At 43.1% G+C, this 16,289-nt stretch overlaps 1 protein-coding gene and 1 pseudogene across 1 annotated transcript; both read right to left on the reverse strand.

Annotated features, from left to right (window-relative positions):
• Positions 1–2,361: 2,361 nt before the first annotated feature.
• On the reverse strand, positions 2,362–7,170 carry LOC123115049 (uncharacterized; annotated as a pseudogene).
• A 428-nt stretch (positions 7,171–7,598) lies between these two features.
• On the reverse strand, positions 7,599–14,616 carry LOC123113315 (DExH-box ATP-dependent RNA helicase DExH3). Its single transcript, XM_044534512.1, has 19 exons — positions 14,270–14,616; positions 14,001–14,155; positions 13,809–13,896; positions 13,483–13,713; positions 13,177–13,272; positions 12,882–13,070; positions 12,634–12,793; positions 12,407–12,537; positions 12,107–12,277; positions 11,758–12,030; positions 11,335–11,529; positions 10,455–10,658; positions 10,175–10,244; positions 9,955–10,103; positions 9,403–9,711; positions 9,264–9,323; positions 9,002–9,154; positions 8,804–8,914; positions 7,599–8,461 (listed from the first exon to the last, which is right to left on the reverse strand). Exons 1-19 carry the CDS (start codon positions 14,486–14,488, stop codon positions 7,973–7,975), a joined length of 3,453 nt encoding a protein of 1,150 aa, XP_044390447.1. The 5' UTR covers positions 14,489–14,616; the 3' UTR covers positions 7,599–7,972.
• Positions 14,617–16,289: the final 1,673 nt, after the last annotated feature.

A 16,289-nucleotide genomic window follows, 5' to 3' on the forward strand; every position in this document is an offset into this window, starting at 1 on the left:
GCTCCTGTGTACTTTAGGAATAAGTTCTTCCCATTCACAGGAAAAACTGGACGCTCCGAGGGCCTGAATTCCTACTTCAAGACTTTAAATCATCATGGAGACTCGGTTTGGACATTTGTGCAACAGTTTGAGCTTTGCCAGGAGCTAATGCTTGATCTTGAAGACAATGCGGGCTTCATCAATGAAGCGATGAGGCCGCCACTCTGGGGCAAGTAAGTCCAAAGTCATGTAGCATTTTTTTAGTTTTCCAGTACAGTTTGGTTGCAGCATTTGAATGAAACATATGTAGCAATTCTTATTGATGTTGGAAGCTTTTTTGTTTTGCAGTTACAACATTGAAAAGCAGGCTGCAGATTTCTATACCAGAGAGGTATTTTCCAAGTTTCAGAAACTATTGGCTAAATCAACAGGCTATGGGCTGCAATACCAGCTGCAAGGGAATGTCGTCTGGTTTCGCCTTGTTGCAAATGATGGCATCAACCCTAAAGTGTACACGGTGCATGTTGCCCCTGAAGATCATACATACATGTGTAGTTGCAACATGTTTGAGATGTGTGGGCTGATCTGCCCACATATCATCCGTGTCATGGTGCACCTGAACGTGCAAGCAATACCTGCGAATTACATGCTTCCAAGATGGTCTAAGAGAGCAACCGACCTTGCACCTGAACCGGGCGATGGGCATAGAGCTATGCATTTCGGCGTCCCCACGACAAACACCCTAAAGTTTAACTCTCTTTGCCAGAAGTTTGGGAAACTTGCTTCTGATGCATGCTTCAATGATGAAGCTTATAGTTTTGTCTCTGGGCTAATTGATCAGGGCAGTGTTGGGGTTGCTGCGATTAAAGCTAGAGCGACCGATGGGGTTGCAGGAGACGAAGAATCCCAAGGTCGTGCAGCAAATGAACAAGTCTCAGGGGGTCCAAGTACAGGGCAGCAGGATCCACCCCCCGTAGGACTACGAAACCCACCAAAGTCAGCAAAAAAGGGGAGGCCAAAAGAAAAAGAGAAGGATAGGAAGCCACTAATTGAGCTTCGAGAAGATGAAATGAAGAAGAAAGCAAAGAAGGACGCAGCGAAAACGAAGAAATCTCCAAAGCCAATGGAAAAGAAGACCCCATGCAAATACTGTGAAGATGAGGATCACAATGTGAAGAACTGCCAACTCCTTGCCGCTTTTCTTGCTGCGAGTGCGAGCGCGAAAGCTCTGGGTGTCGGCCCAATCCTTACACTTTAGGATGTTTCGTGAGGGAAAAAAATGATGAATTATCTTGTAACACCCCATGTCTTATGAATGTTTGTGTTTTAGGATTGCAACATATTACTACATGTGTGGTTTCAAAATGCAGAATGTTGGTTTTTTAATTATGATGGTGCCAACTTCTATTTATTTTTTTTGTAAAATAGTACTCAATGATTGTTGTTACCACAGCTTGATTCATTTTTAAAAAGGAAACATGGTTGAAGCTTTTGAAAAGCATGGTTGCAGCTTTTGAAAAACATGTTTGAAGTTTTAAGGAAACATGGTTGTAGCTTTTGAAAAACATGGTTGAATCTTTTTGAAATTATTGATGAAGATTTTAGGAAACATGGTTGAAGCTTTTTCAAACAATGGTTGAAGCTTTTTTTAACATGGTTGAAGCAAAAAATATTTGTTGAAGCTTTTAGGGAACATGGTAGAAGCTTTTTAAGACAATGGTTGAAGCTTTTTTTTAACATGGTTGAAGCAAAAATAACAAGTATGAAAGGGAAAAAGCCTTGAATGATTTGATTTAAAGTGTTGATTTTGCTATGCAGCAAGAGTTTGGGAAGGAAGCTTATTTACATTATGCTTCCAGCAATAATATCACAGGGATGTAGCTAATTTGCAGGTAAAAATGTAGATTTTTGCCCTGCAACAAATCTAACAGAAGGTTGTAGCTATTTTTTGTAAGCTTCCAACAATTTGACTGTGACAATGCAGCATCCACATATTGTTTTCATGAAAAAGGTTTCGAGGGGAAAATTGCACAGAGATTCCCTTGAAACTTCTATGGATGAAGCTCATAACCAGCAAAACAATAAACGGTTGTCAATGCATGATCATGTTGGCAAGCAGAAGATCACATCCATTAAAACGGAAGAAGTGCTTCATCCAAAGATATCAAGTTATCATCGGTTTACATACCAAAAGAACACATATGTTTACCGAAGGTATCATTAGGGTACATATGAACGCGCACTACTCTAATACCATCAGAACGCTACCACCTCAGACATGATTCTAGACCTAACGAAAGAAAACGAGCTTGATCGTCTTGAACCCTCCCGCAAATTAAGCCGCCAACTCTTCCTTGAATGCCCGCTCCATTGGGACATTGTTCATTGGGTGAGTGCAAAGGTTGTGCGCCACATCCATGCGGTATTGCGCCACGTCTTCCTGTAAAAATGAATGAAAAAATTAAGCAAGTATGATACTAATTATTCTTGTGTTGCATGAGTATTGAAAACAAAGAAAGTAGATTGCAACAAAATGACAAAGAAAGTACCTGATTGAACTCTTTCATTGACTTCCCATCAAAGTTCTCCACATATTTGAGCCCGAAAAAGCCGCAATCACATCTGTGAGATAAAAAAATTTCTCCTTCATAGTTCCGATGCATAGTTGAAACAACAAATTGTTGAAATGGAACACATGATTGAAGCAAAATTCAAAAAGAAAACTCACAGATTATCTTGCTTTGGGTAATCCTCTAGGTCAACACGGGCGAAGGATCCAACATTGACATTGAATTAGCTGTACTCTTGTGCGAGGGCTGCAAAGTTTGTGATCTACAACCGAAAAACACGCACCAAAGTTTGAAAAAAATAGGATGAGGTGTGTGAAGATGACAACAGGGCATTTATGTAGATGAATCAAAGGGAAACAGAAAAAATAAAAATAGAGAGCATGAGCCTATCAGGTTATTGGCCTGCTTCTTCAAAGGAGATTGTTTCCCTTTTGAATGGATTGAGTCAAATACATTCCACTGCTTGTATAGCAAGTTTGCGCAAACAATTATCCAATGCTTTTCATGAACAATTGTGACAAAAAGCTGTAAAACACAAAAGAAAGGCAAAAAAGGTACTCAGAACATGTAAAAAATGTTACAGCCTAGTAGGAATGAACGTAAGCTTTCCAATGTTGTAACTGCAAACAAAAAAGCATTCAACAACAACTAGAATTGATACATATGTTTCAAAGAGATGTTGTAAACATCAATAATAATTGCTACATATGTTTCAAGGAAAAGCTACATCATTGGATCATGTTTTGAAAGTATTTGTGGTGTGAAACAAAAGTAGGCTCTCGAGAAACTTACAAGGTCATATTTATTCGCCTTGAACTTTGTCATAGCCCTTTCAAGCTCGGGTATGAGTTTTGCTGGTTGGAAGGTTGTTGGGTCTTGTTTTAGTAAGATCTACTTGAAAGACACCTCAAAATGGTTAGTGTGTGTTGCAACAAAAAATGTGAAGAAAAAAAGGAATGAAGCATTGCTTGTTTTTGCAAAAACTTACCCCCGCGTGGACTGAGAACATGTATTTCTTCAGATTAGTACCACTTGCTGCACGGGATGCTACGTTGTTCATCTCGATACATAGGGACATAACCTCATCATTCATATCCCCGCGAGGCTTGAAGCATACCAGGAATTTCTTGTATCCAATGTAAAATCCACCTATCTTGATGAAAGGTGTCCTGTTACCATAGATGCAACCGAATGAATCATTTGTTTCGAGCAGAAAAAAATAAAAAACAGAAAGCAAAAAGAGATAGGGCTTAGGTATCTCACACTTGTTCATTGGCATGTGATCTCCTCAATGGTTTCCCATGCTTTACATACTTCTCATACGTGGCTGCAGCTGCATCGACCTTTTGCTTCTTTGCCTTGGTATTTTTTACGGCTGGAACTTTGGCCATCCTCTTCTTCCTAGTGTTCTTGTCATGTGTGCTAGGGCCACTGCTTGCATCAACAATTTGCTCTTCTGTAGCGACCATCTTAGGGGTTGTAGCAAGCAACAAAAATGGATGAGTTTGCAAGGGATTGTACAAAATAGAATTTGCTGCGATCACACGTATGTAGCGAAAAAATGACATGGAGAAAAACAAAAAGAAATGATGCAGGAGGAAGGAAGCATACTTGGGCTGTCATCATCGTCTGAAACAGGGAACACGGGGATGTTTTCAAATATGGGGCTGACTGCCCTCTTCTTGGTTATAGGCTCATCCGTGCAATGCATCATCTCGTACTCTTCGGAGCCCTTTGGGAACAACTCACAGGATGGCTCGTCGTCCCAAATGCCAGCTGTCGCACTCCTAGGTGCATCATAGAAGAGTGGGGGGCTGTGAGGTGAGACGTTGCCTTCCATATCGAAACTCACTCGTTGTTGCTCAGGAGTTTCAGCAGCCTCGGTTGCAACTTGTTGCTTCAATCCGGTGACTTCATCCTTGTTAATGCTAGGTGTTGTATCTTCAGCTTGAGCTTGAGCACCAATGCCAGCATTTGCAGCTTTACCATCATTCTCTTTTCCGCGACATTCGTCCATGATAGGTGCTTCAAAGGAGAAGTTGGGCTCACTGGTAGCTGTGATGGCGTCTCCAACATCACGAAGGAGGGCTGCCATCCGGTTGCACTGCAATCCCTTTAAACACTGTCCAAACTTGCCAACAACATCATCCACCTCCGATGCAAAAATACCCTTGTGCGTGTCGTAAAGCATTTGAAACTGAGTTGGTACCTACAAGAAGGCAAGTATTGAACATTTTAGTCATATGTATGGATGTAAAAGAAAACACAAATGTGGGTGTGGCACATTAGAGGTATGGATGAAGCGATAAAACAAGTAGGTATGATGTTGTGTTACTACGTATCAGATAAAGAGTGTGACTGTAGCAATTTACTGTCAACTATGTAGGTAGCAAATTAATGATATGGATGTAGCAAAACTATGACATGGTTGAAGCAAAGACAGAATGTAGTTGTAGCACACTAGACATATGGGTGTAGCAAAAAAGCATAGTATGTATGAACTTGAACAACATATGAAGCAAAAACAGAACATGGTTGTTGCACATCAACATGAAGGATGCAGCAAAATAAATATACACTTGCAACTGGGTATAATAAAATAATGCGAAGCCAAAGGTAAACAGGAAATGAATACAATGAAAAAGATAATGTACCCTTAGATCTTGCATGCTAGGGAATGATTGCTGCAGCCAATCATTGAGCGATGATGATAGATGTGGTTCAGCGTCAACATTTTGTTGAGCCTCATTTGATTGAGAGTCCTTTGCTTGAATTTCAGCACCTTGAATTTGGCTGCCTTGGCCACTAGTTCCTTGGCCACTAGGTGCTTCAGCACCAACTTCCTGTCCCACAAGTTGTGCTGCATAGGGGGTGTTGCACAAACTCCGGATCTAGGAAAACAAAACATGAGTGGCATAAATAAGAAAGCTTCCATAAACTAAATTGGAAAAGCAAAGATTGCTACATGGGTGTGTTAATACTCATTGACAAAGGAAAATACATAGGCGGGATGTAGCAAAATTACATGGGTGTGTTTCCCGTAGAAAGGTTGGACAAGAGTGAGCTTGTTTTTGTCAACTTTATCCAACCACTCAAAATCCTTTTGGCAAACAAAACGCATCCTTGGCACGGAATAATCAATAGCATGCTCATTTGGGAGGCCAGCCGGGATATCAACATGATCCATGTATATGATCTGCATGGAATGGAAAAAGGACATTAGCCAACAAAAAACATAAAGGCATGAAGGTTTCATGCAGCAAAGGGGAAATATGGAGGTATTTTGTAATGTTGCGTTGCATACCGCTAACATGGGAAGGCATGAAGCAATCTAAAACTCTTTTTCTGTGTTTGCTTGCATCCTCTTCTTCTCTTGAAAGACTCCAACCTCCTCCATAGCTCGTGCCAACAAGTGCTCATCCCAAGCGAATTCATGCACCAAAGACATATCTTCGAGGGAAGCAAGATACTCGAGATTCACCATATTGCCCGTGCCTGGGCACAAAACTGTTGCCAACGCAAGGAGTGCCCAAGTCCTATTTATCATAACCACGTCCTCCTCACTGCAACTAGTGAGCAACTTGACAACATGGGCGATTGGAGCCCTGTTCCCCTCCTTGTAGATGCTGCGAAGATCATGTTCATCACTCTTCTTTAGAAGCTTCACGGGTCTATCACCGGATGGCACGTTGAAAATCCTTTTCACCATAAGCTTGCTGAAGGTGATAGATTTGTTCTTGTGTTTGAACTCAGAGAGTACGTGATTCGTGTTCATCGCAACAAACTCAATGAGCTCATGGGGCACCTTGAAAGACCGGATGTCCAACAAGTCTCCAAACGGTCCCTCCCTTATGATTCTCTGTTTTTCCGGTGATATTTGCTTCCCAATCTGAGCCAGCCTTTTTGAGTTAAACCTTGACTTAAAGCCACATAGATTGCCTTTCTTCTTAATCTTCTTCTTAGCCTTCTTACTCCCCTCATTCTCACCAGAGTTACCTTCAACATCTACAAAAAAGGAAAAAACACAAGTCAATAAAACCATAAAACCATACCATCAGAAGTTAGGAAAAAACATACATGAACACCTAAAAAATTCTGACAAACCTATGAATTCAGGGATGTTGGGTTGCGCAGCAGAACGAGTAGTGATTCATTGGCAAAAATATATAGTGCATATCAGACATTTTGAAAGTCATACTTTGTAAACTATCAACAACATCTAGAATACCAAGTTGATTCCATTAGGTTCATCATGAAATGCATTATCATGTCATTTCTAAACCGACTCAACATCCCCATCAATTCTCCAAAAACAATAAGCTAAAAACATCCCTGGACCTCGATTAGTCAAGTACCTAAATCCCTTGGCGGCCAAGGAAAACCTGCTAATGATTGGGTCAGCAAGACATCAACATGTAGAAAGAGTTGTGGTTTGCTTCCCTGGATCAATCCAATTGATGAATGCTACCAGATTCAAATTCACCACCGCGCCAACTCCCTCTGCCCGCGGGAACCCCACCCCGGCCCCTCCCTCTGTCCGCGGGAACGCCACCCCGCCGCCTCCCTCGACCGCGGGAACGCCACCCCGCCGCCTCCCTCGACCGCGGGAACACAAACCCATCCTCGTCCGCGCCGGCGCCGGCGGCGGCCCGCGGCTAGCGACGCCCTAACCCTAAATCCAACGGGGGAGGGGAAGAAAACAACGAAAATGGAAAGCATTTGGGCTCGAGTTACCATGGGGGGGGGCATAGATGGCCGGAGAATGGAGATCCGCCCTGGGCTGCCGCCGCCGCCGCCGCCGCCCTGCGCGAACAAGCACGTCGCCCGCGGTCGCCCTGCCTCAAAACGAAAGATAGAGCGGATGCAGCAAAAATCACTTTGGAAGGGATAACTACGAGCGCGTTAAAAAAATCCGATAACACGTGGCGCAACGGTGTCCTTGGATCAAAAAGAGATCGAACGCACGGGGCGCGACCGACGCAACGGTTCGGCCGGCGCCCCGGCCACAAACACTTCCCAAACAGGTAAGTGCCACGAGGGCCAACGGAGTGGAACAAAATCCAGAGGTTTCCTTTCCTCCTCTGAACAAATCTCAGCTTCAGTGGTGTTGTATACATACATACATTGATACCCTATACGAAACCTTATTCAAATTTATAGAATGATAAAAGTTTTCAATTCGCCCCGATGATATACTAGTAAATAACACAGTATCGAACACATGGCTCAGAACCAAATACAACCAGAAGGCGGATGATAATGAAGTGATCATCCATCGTCCTGTCGTTAGCAAGGCGGATGAAATTCCACGCACTTGCGGAAGCTCTGTGGACATTCTTTCTGGGGCACAGTGCATCCAATACTGTCAACAGACAACGGTGTCAGTTAACTGTCAGGTGTCGATGAACCTAACCTTGCGAAAATCATTTCTTCGGATTATTTCTCGTCCGTTTCCTTGGTCTAGAAAGCAGCTTGAGCATGTTATCGGTCAGGTCGAGCGGGGAGTCGTCACCCTCATCCTGGAGCTTCGTACCGGACGTTTGTGTCAACCATCCCAGCGCTTCTATCGCGGCGTCCCTCTCCGCAACCTGCTTGTTCCTCTTCGGCTTCCCGACAAACTGCATCCCTTTGAACTCCACCATGGCCCTGAACTCGTTGGTCTTGAGGTGCTTTGTCTTGTACTTTGGAGGCGTGTGGCCTGCCCTCATCAGCAAGGTCTGCAGCAGGCTCTTGGGGTTCATACCATCCTTTATGATGTTGCTTTTGCTGTCTTCGTTGTCCCGAAGCCTAGCTCTGCTCGTTTCGCGGCCGAACACAAACCTTCCTTCACATAGGTCGCCTGCAGCAAGCTCTTGTGCAGCAAATAAAATGTACTTGCCTTCCTTGTGAATGTCAAAGGTTGGGTCTTCAAGCTGGATTTGGGAAAATTGCCACATTACAAGCACAATTAGTATATACACCAGACATGGTAGACAAAAATAAGTAAATTGGATACTCAACAACTTTATTTTTAATTTCTTACTGGTGACACGTATATTATAAAGTAACACATGCTTTATATTCAGAGGTAACAACATGATAAATATTATAATCACTTTTCCCTTGTTAGCTACTAGAAATGGCAGAGGATTGTGATTTGGTACATAAAGTATCACCGAAGTTTCTTTTACTTATTATTTGCTGACTCAGACAAAATATCTTGTGAGATGAAATCTGTATAAAACCTTCCAAATTAATTGGCTGCAGCACTTTACCTTCTTCTGTACAAGTTTATCAAGTTCTTCTTTAAGTTGCAGGTAGCACTCTGACAGGCTGGGATCCATAAATAGATCAATGTAACCATCAAGCATCTTCAAATGCCCAGCCTATTACACAAGTTAGAAGGCATAGATCAGTGCAACAAAAAATGCAAAAATACAAAGACAAAGCATTTGACAGAATACTCAACATACCGCACTTCCTTTTGTAACAGCGCCACCAAATAAGATGAGTATGGAATCTGATACTCCAGTTGAATCACGGATGAAGACAGCATTTACCTTCACCTTCTCACCAAAGACCAGCCATGGATAAGGGATGGTCTGGTACTTAGCGTTCACAGAATTCTGAACAAACCTTAGTGTCAGAGTACTCAGATATCAACATGTCTGAAAGATAATGTATTAGACGGGGTGTTGGACATGAGCATTTCAGGACGCTCCTGTATGCACTTACAGCATAAACAAGAACTTGGCCATCATCCATGGTCTTGAAGGACATGGAGTTTTCCCTATGCTGCAAAGGAATGCTAAAAATTAATTGAACTGTCTTCCGTGTAATACAAATGCAATGGAAATTGTTGGCGGCTGTTTACCACAACAGATGATATCCCAGGAAAAAGCCCAGAACAAATTACACCACGAACTAATGATTGATTATGGCTCAAACTATTGTTTGTATTTGCATCAGAGTCTATCAAACCGGCGTCCTTTAAGATATAGCTGAATTGCTTTCGAAGAGAATGAATGGCTTGTAGTGTTTGAGCAGAAAGGAAATTCCTCCAACAGTACTCATAACCAGATCCTTCCCTCTCAGCATCCTTCCATCCTTCATAAGCTCGGACAAGGGCCATATGATCACTATAATCTTTCGCTGAGAATCTTGATTTTGCAGTTCCTGCCAACTAATAACAATGACAAAACTATAAGCTAAGCCTTCTTAGCTGAATGAAAAAAAAAGGCTTCGGAATGAACGGAACATAATCAATGCATAGGGCATAGCTAACAGCCACCGTGTGTACGACTGTACGTATTGGTGGTATTTAGATTTTCCTAACTTTTATCACAAAATTCATAGGTAAGAGAATCATTTCAAAACAAAAACTAGTAATTAAGATATAGTGAGGCAGTGGAAATTAAAGTCATACATCTTTCTTGTCCTGTGGCAACAGGAAAGGATCCCGAGCACTCAATCCAGCAACCACAGTAAGTATAGGGTCAATGCAACGGAAAACTGCACCCATTATAAGCATCTTCCCCAACTTCGGATCAACCGGAAGCATGGAGAGGTATCTTCCTACAAAGTTGAATATGTTTCAGTGCCAACATTTTTGCAGAGTTTGGAAGAAATCAGAATACAAGGCATACCTAGATCAGTAAGGTTCTCGTTCTCATCTAATGATCCGATCATCTTTAGGAATTCCACTGCATTTTGGACCTACATATTCATCATGTGGTCAGGAAACAAAAATGAAAAGGATAAAACTGAACCCTTTACTGCCTACTTAAAACAATAACGCATAGAGTTATAAGCCATGTAAGAGCCCAACAAATGTCAAAAGTTCCAAGATAGAACTAAATCATGTAGACGCAAAGGCAAAGAGAGAAAAGGAATGTCCAAATGCTTAATTATGATTTCAACACATACGGCTCGTGGTTCTGGAGGCTGCAAAGCAGCTGATAGAAACTCCCCAATGCTGTCAACCTGCAAACTTTTTATCTGCAAACATAGTGAATTCAAAGGAGTCCTGAGAAGCTCTGGAAGCTGGTACTCTGCAAATGCATCATATACACATCTGGGGTAGAGATGATAGCATTCTCCAGGTTGGACACGACCAGCTCTGCCCCTCCTCTGCATGAAGATATTGGGGGAAAACATGAGAATTGTAGCAAAGAACGATGACCTATAAACAAAAAGTATTGACTATTGAGTGTGATCATATCGCCCAATCAAGACTGTTACGGTCAAGATAGGTTCACTGTTATACAAAAAAATATTCATTGCTAGAAAATTTCTTTCTTGTAACCAACAATAAGTATATATTGACCACCGAAGCAGAATAAAGATGCTTTGACTAAAACAACTTCATGAAAGGAACGGGAACATTGACGTGCTTGTTGAGGCATACATTATTATTAAGCAAACAAAAGAAAATAATGGGGTGCTAAGAAGATAGGCCTTTTGACTTGATACAAACCAATGGGCTAAATTTCGTCAAGTTAAGACCACAAATGACCAGAACCCCATATTAAGGCATGCCCTCATGGCCCCGTACAGGCAAATCATATAAACATGGTAAATAGCTGGCAAAGAGACGGTCAAACATAATAACACAATGATACATAACTCGCAAAGACAAGAGTCTCACTGGTCAACATATAACATACAGAAGGGAAACATTGCTTTGAGCTATGGAAAGAAGCTGGTGCTAAAGATTACCAAAGATTTCCAAGTACGTGACATTTACCAAAGATTGAGTCGAAGAGAAAGTGCTGGTGACTAAGAGACTGAAAAATTGAAGGATTACCTGACGGGAAGAAGCCTTTGAAATCCATGAGGGGAGTAAGCAGGGAGTGTTGTTTAGAGCATCGTATGTGGTTTCCTTTGCTTTTCCACAATCCATGACGAAAACAATGTCATTTATGGTAATACTTGCTTCTGCCATGTTAGTGGCAAGTACTACCTTCCGAACATTAGGAGGTGCCTTGTCAAATATTAGCCTCTGCGGAAAAACATAATATTAAATATAGATGTGAACGGCAAATAATTATACGATGCACACAGGATGCTACGGATATAATGGTATATGCCCATCAATGAACTAGTAAACAAGGTGAATCTGTGTATATAAGATGCAATTACACAATAGAAGAGGTATCTCAGATCCAGCGAACAATTGGCATCACAAAGCAATCATTTCAATAAGAAATGCAAAATTAGGATCAATTACCTGCTCAGAAGTAGCCATGGAACCATGGCAGGCAAGCAGTAACACTCTATTTGGGTCACCCAGCAACGGATGCGCTTTTAATTGATCCTTCAAAGAGCTAATGTCATCCCATCCGGTCATAAAAACTAAAACTGCACCAGCTCGCTCTTTGCGACATATGTGGCACAGAACAGCCTCTATGAGATTAAACCCTATGCAGTCAGGATTCCAGTTTGCCAGAGAATCACGTGTCCTTGAGCCATAGGTTTCAAAGTTTGAATTTTGAAGGGCATCCTGCATATTACAGTAACAATATCTGAAGAAAGTTGAGGAATAATTGCAGTCATTAATCTCTATATAGAACAAGTACCTCAACAAGTGTAGTGATTTGATTTTTCCTCTTTCTGGGTAATAGCTGTCTCTGAGTCTTCCACACTTTATCTTGGCCATAATCGTCAAGTTGATTACTTGCTGTCATCTTATAGCCTGTCCTCTCTAATATGTCTTCCAGAAAATGCGCCCTCACTGGATGTGTGAATCCCTGAATTCAGGGGAAGAATGCAACGGACGCAAGATCACTTACACAGTTATACCAGAGGTACACAAGCTGGCAGATGAGCATTATGTATATAGAGTGACATAATTTACATTTTTTTAAATAACAACTCACAGGAATGTGGATAGTTGGCGCTCCTCCAAAATAACTTGAGAACAGTTCCGCGTTTAAAGTAGCACTCATCAATATCAACCTTAGATCGCGGCGCCGTGACAATAGGTCCTTTAGAACGATCAATAAGAAATCTGACAGACCAAAGCAATAATAATTTAATTATTGTCATGAGTTAAATGGGGAACAAAACCATCATAAGGGCAAATAATAAGGTCTTCAGACACAACCTTCATTCATCCCTCTTTCATGTATTTCATCAACAAATACATGAGACACACCATTCAAGTTTCGGTCACTCAGCAATCGCCTTAGTAAAATACCACTGGTGCAGAAAAGTAGATGTGTATCTTTTCCTCTAATTCCCTCCAATCGAACTTTGTAGCCAACCTATTAAAAAAGCTAGTGTTGTATGCCAAAAATTACAATGGATATGGGCTACAATAACAAAGGTAGCAAATCGGAAGTTCCATCTTACCGATTCACCAAGGTTTTCTCCTCTTTCGGTGGATACTCTTTCTGCAACAGCCATTGCAGATATTCTTCGTGGTTGTGTACAGATTATGTTACAAAAGGCCCCTCGGCCAGATTCTATCTCTGACTCCAACACAAATTGAGGCAACTGTGTTGTTTTTCCACACCCTGTCTCCCCAGAAATAACTATAACCTGGCATGCACAGGAATGGTCAGATAAATAGAAGGACAGAAGGGAATTGCAACACATTTTTCCACTGAGTGCACAAATCTCATAAGTTTCTCCCAGACAAGTGTACCTGATTACGTGCAATGGCTGCTAGAAGCCTTTCCTTCTCCTTGTATGCTGGGAGTGATTTCCGAAATTCTACCATCTTAGCGCCTTCAGGTGATTCCTGTTATTACAAGCAGATAAAAGCTTCATCCAATATTTCCATGAATCAGCAGCTCGCGTACAGACATATAAATGAATATATAAGAAATGGTGCAGAAGGTATTTGTAAATCATGCCTTTGTTTCTTTCCTCTAACATAAACTAAGCTGTATGCTAAAAAAATAGAAATAAAGCTATGCAGCATTCAGATACTGTGTGGATTTTATCATACCTGCCAACTTCTTTGAAAATTGCGCATCCTAAGACTCTTCCTCTGAAGGATCTTCTCCATGACCGACTCGTCCAGCAGAGGATCCTGCTTCTCATCCAAGTTCACATGCTCAGCTTTCTCAGAACCACTTTCTGTCTTGCCACTGTCTTTATCAAATGGCAAGAGCGAACGGTCAAGGTGCTCCTGCACAAATCCTTCAACCCTCCTCTGCAAGCTTAGCGGGATCACCACCTGTGTGTTTCCATGCACAGCAAACACATACACACCATTCAAATGAAACGCATTTGCAATAAGAGAAAGATGTGTGATCTTGCCATTGGACTCACCTCTCTTTGCGGGCGCTTGTCGTCCAGGTCCGGCCTGTAGTTCGGCAGCGGGACCTTGCTCGCAACAATAACCTTCCCATACAGCTCACTGTCGTCCCACAGAGGCAGCACCGCACGAAAGATTCATCAACATTTCTGTGACTGCATATGAAATTAAGAACTGGGAGAGCAGGTGAAATTACAGTACAGAACCTGTAGAGCCCCATCCTCTTGGCGAGGTTGGCGATCTGGTCATAGTCCCGGCGGTCCCTCCGGTCCCTGGATATGATCTCCTGCTCCTCCGCATTGCGCTGCAGCATGCTCAGCTTCCACCTCCACTCGTCGATGTTCGCCACCGAGGACGACGGCTGCGGTTAGCATTTGGTGTGAGAGGCAGCGAACGAGCCGAAGAAAAGGGGAAGAATTATTTTTTCTACGGGCAGCATAGATAAGATGTGCCGCCCGGCGGGAGTGGAGTATACCCGGTGGTCCTCGTACTCGTGGTCGTACTCGTCGTCGGAGAACTGCTCGACGGCGCGGCCCCCGCTGTAGCCGCAGAAGGGCCGTCGGGAGAAGGCATCCAGGCGGCGCGGGAGGAGGAGGAGAGCAGCGAGAGGGATCGGCGGCGGCGGCGGCCGGCTGAGTGGGCTAGGGAGTGGGACGAGGAGGATGCCCAGCCCGCGCCGCAAGACGCGGCGCATGCTAAGGTTGGCTGGTTGGCTGGGCTCTACTGCTGCGGCGGCGCGGGCATGGCCGGCGTCGGGGAAGGGGGGAGGAGGCGGCGGCTTGGCTCCCTCCGTTCAAGCTTGGGCTGGTCCTTCTGTGATCCACGGGGCTGCCTTACTGGGCCATAAGAAGAATGGGCGGCCTTCGGTTCTTTACGGCTCAACTGTCAAAATGGGCCTGTGCATCATTCTTCTGGAAGAAAAAAAAACTCGTTCCGGACCGTTCGCGGCTCCCGGATCACCAAACCTCTCTTGGACTCAAAAAAAAAAACATCTCTCTTCTCATAAACAAACCAAACCTCTCTTTTCCTCATAAAAAACAAAAACCTCTCCCAAATGTCTGGACCAAACTGTCCGACACTTTTAGACATCCAACGACGGTCACCATAATTGTCCGAACCGGTCATGCCATCTGAAATCCCCAAAATCAGCACCAAACTAGAGGAGGTTTGCGACAGGCCGAACGTCCGCATGTCGGATTTCGGAACCCCGGCCAACCCAAAAATCCTATCCAAAGATCTCATTCTTTCACTTCATCCAACCCCATGTGCTTTATATTCACGCTCCCAGACTCCGGCATCGTTGTTTTACCACTCCGAACGTTGCCAAGACCTTGTCGGCTCCACCCAAGTGGTCGCCCAACTTTGCCTACGCCGTCGTTCCGCCCACGATCCAGTTGCCTTTCAGGTAGCCCCGATCCATTACGGACACCACACCCGGCGAGTCTTAAACCAAAGGCATAGCCAAAAAAATTGACGCTCTCATTGTTTACTTTGAAGCAAACACGCTGGATTTGAACAAGGATTACTTCTACGAGTTCATGGATTCGCCGGATGATGATCAAACGACGATGATGAGAGCGATTCTTAAAGACACATAGCATGCGGCGGAGCATGCTCTCGACTTCAAGGGTTCGGCACCGGGACATATGATGTTGCATGACAACTACTTTCAAACGCATCTACCAAGGTGTCAGGGCCTATGATAATTACTTTAAAATTGAAGAAGGATGTCGTTAGAAACATTGGGTTCTCTGGTTACCCCAAGTGCACGACTGTTATGAGGTTGCTTTTCTATGGCATGGTCGCAAATTTGTTGGATGACTACCTCCGGATGTCTAAAAGCACATGTATCTAAGCCATGATCAAATTTCTACTGTAGAAATCAAGGTGTTTGGACCAGAGTTCTTATAAGAACCAAATGTCACATACATAACAAGGCTCATAGCACTTGAAGAATCAAGTGGGTTCCCGGGTATGCTCGGAACACTAGATTGCATGCACTGAGAATGGAAGAACTATCCATATGCTCAATGGGAGCAATACCAGGGCCATTGCAAAAAGAAAAAAAACACCGTCATTCTTGAAACAGTTGCGTCACAAAGATATTTGGCACTCTTTTCTTTGACATGCCTAGGTCTCACAGTGCATCAACGTGTTGCAAATGGTATCTTTTGTTTGCAAGGTTGTGTGCGGGGCGAAGTCCTTGCGTGCAACTATACCATAAAATGGTCATGATACAACATGGGTACTATCGTTTTGATGGTAGCTAACCTTCGTGTGTGACATTCGTCAATATCATCTATGAGCTGAGAGGTAACAAAAATATCACTTTACCCAAAACACAAGGACCTCAAAAGGATGTGGAGGGGGCATTTGAAGTCCTCCAAGGCCGTTTTGTAGTTGTTCGCAGACCTGCTAAACTATGAGAATGCAGAGACATTGTGGTAGGCGATGACAACTTTGTGCGGTCATGTGCAACATGGTTGTGGAAGATG

The sequence above is a fragment of the Triticum aestivum genome, chromosome 5B (genome assembly GCF_018294505.1).
Source record: "Triticum aestivum cultivar Chinese Spring chromosome 5B, IWGSC CS RefSeq v2.1, whole genome shotgun sequence".
Taxonomy (NCBI): Eukaryota; Viridiplantae; Streptophyta; class Magnoliopsida; order Poales; family Poaceae; genus Triticum; species Triticum aestivum.